The 1,712-nt window shown below is 40.6% G+C and overlaps 1 protein-coding gene across 1 annotated transcript; it reads left to right on the top strand.

Moving 5' to 3' along the window:
• Window positions 1-862: 862 nt before the first annotated feature.
• BJ212DRAFT_1284949 (uncharacterized protein) lies at window positions 863-1,366 on the top strand (the record flags this gene model as incomplete). Its single annotated transcript, XM_041331859.1, is given in 3 exon segments — window positions 863-1,048; window positions 1,103-1,136; window positions 1,149-1,366. Coding segments are annotated over 3 exon segments (438 nt in total), but the record flags the coding sequence as incomplete, so codon positions are not given.
• Window positions 1,367-1,712: the final 346 nt, after the last annotated feature.

Raw genomic sequence — 1,712 nt, 5'->3', positions numbered from 1 at the left:
TAAGGGGCACAGCATACAAGCTGAGGCCAAGCCCCTCTGAGTCAGTCTCTCTCTCCTTTGAGCAACATGGTTCTTAACAGATGGTGGGGTTTCAATGTATTACAATACACTTACAACATGATTGACATGCTTCAATTCCCCTTTTACCACAGCATCTTCAAGTGTCTCCCCCTTTTTTCTGTTACATAAATTGTTCCTATACACACATATTTTATATTTGTCAATGATATGGGCCCCAAAAGGACAAAATTTTGTGATCTGTGTCAACAGGACCTCAAACCACATGGTTGGATCACTCATTGCAAGGCCTGTGAGAAGAAGGCCAAGAAACAACAACAGAATCAACTTGTGGCAGAATCCATTTGAAGGGAAGATTTGAATGCAGCAGCAGGGATGCACTCATTTGTAGCTTGGTCTATTATTCTAAGTTCTATTATACTATCTACATTGACTGACAGGCTCTTCAAATCTGAGACGAGGACATGCCAGGGACAAACATGCTGATAATGCCATGGGAAAGAGATGTAAGTACTGAACATGTTTTTTATAATTATTCTTACATTGCAACAGGACAGTGTGACATCTTACCAACTTGGAATGAGGTAGATGACAATATGGGGTACATAGGTGAGTTTTTGATTGTTATTTGTTAAAATATATTTACATTCATGAACTGCTGTCAACAGATCCTTTTCCTGATGCTGATGTCCCTGAATATGTGCAATGCACATTCCAGGTTGATGACATTTGGTGTGAATACCATCCAAGCAGCAAGACTCAACCTGAAGTCCACACATTTGATGATTTCAAATGTCGTCCAACACTATTAGCATCCTCTTTGCCTAATAAGCACCCCTGGGCTCCATTCAAATTGCAACTGGAATTCAAACTTGCCGAACTTGCCCTGGAGGCTTGCTTGAACAATGAGCAGACTGACTATCTCATAAAACTTTGCAACTGGTGTACTTCCCAACAGGAGAAGTTCACATTTCAGACCCACAAGGACATTTGTGACAGGTGGGACACTGCTTCCCATCACATTACAGGGGTGAGTTTCTTCCTTTCTTTCTGATGTTCAGCTTCTGACAATTCTTAAGTTTAGTTTACTAAAGACATAATCTCAGTACCATATGATGGTACAACATGAGAGTTTGATCTGCACTGTTGGAATCTCTGGGAGTGGGCTACCAACCTCCTTCATGATTCCCAGCTCTTTCTGCATATAGTATTTGATGTACAGCACTTCTCAAAGTTTGATGGTGAGACATTTGTAAATTTTGTAAATGAACCTTACACTGCTGAAGCTTTTTGGAACACTCAAGTATGTAACACTACTATAGCAATTTCAGTCACATTCCTTACTTGATCTATTATTTTGCCTCAGTCTCAGCTACCAGAGGGTGCCAAGCCCCTCACTTTCATTCTGTATGTTGATAAGACCAAGTTATCCTCATTTGGTACCACAAAAGGCTACCCCATTATTGCCTGTCTTGCAAATCTCCCCACCAACATTTGCAATGGTCAAGGTATAGGTGGCAGCTACATTGTCAGATGGCTTCTGATTGTATGGAATATATTGTTAGTTAGTGATTAGCACTGATTCTACTTTGATACTTTTTCTAGGTAAAGGAAGAGAAAGAGCATGCTGGCAAGCTGATGTGATGATCATATTCCCACTAGGCTTGCATGGCTGTCTTTTGAGATAGGTGATG

Source organism: Suillus subaureus (assembly GCF_016647635.1).
Source record: "Suillus subaureus strain MN1 chromosome Unknown BJ212scaffold_65, whole genome shotgun sequence".
NCBI lineage: Eukaryota > Fungi > Basidiomycota > Agaricomycetes > Boletales > Suillaceae > Suillus > Suillus subaureus.
Note: the sequence above shows the minus strand (reverse complement) of the source record. Positions and strands in the feature narration are given on the sequence as shown.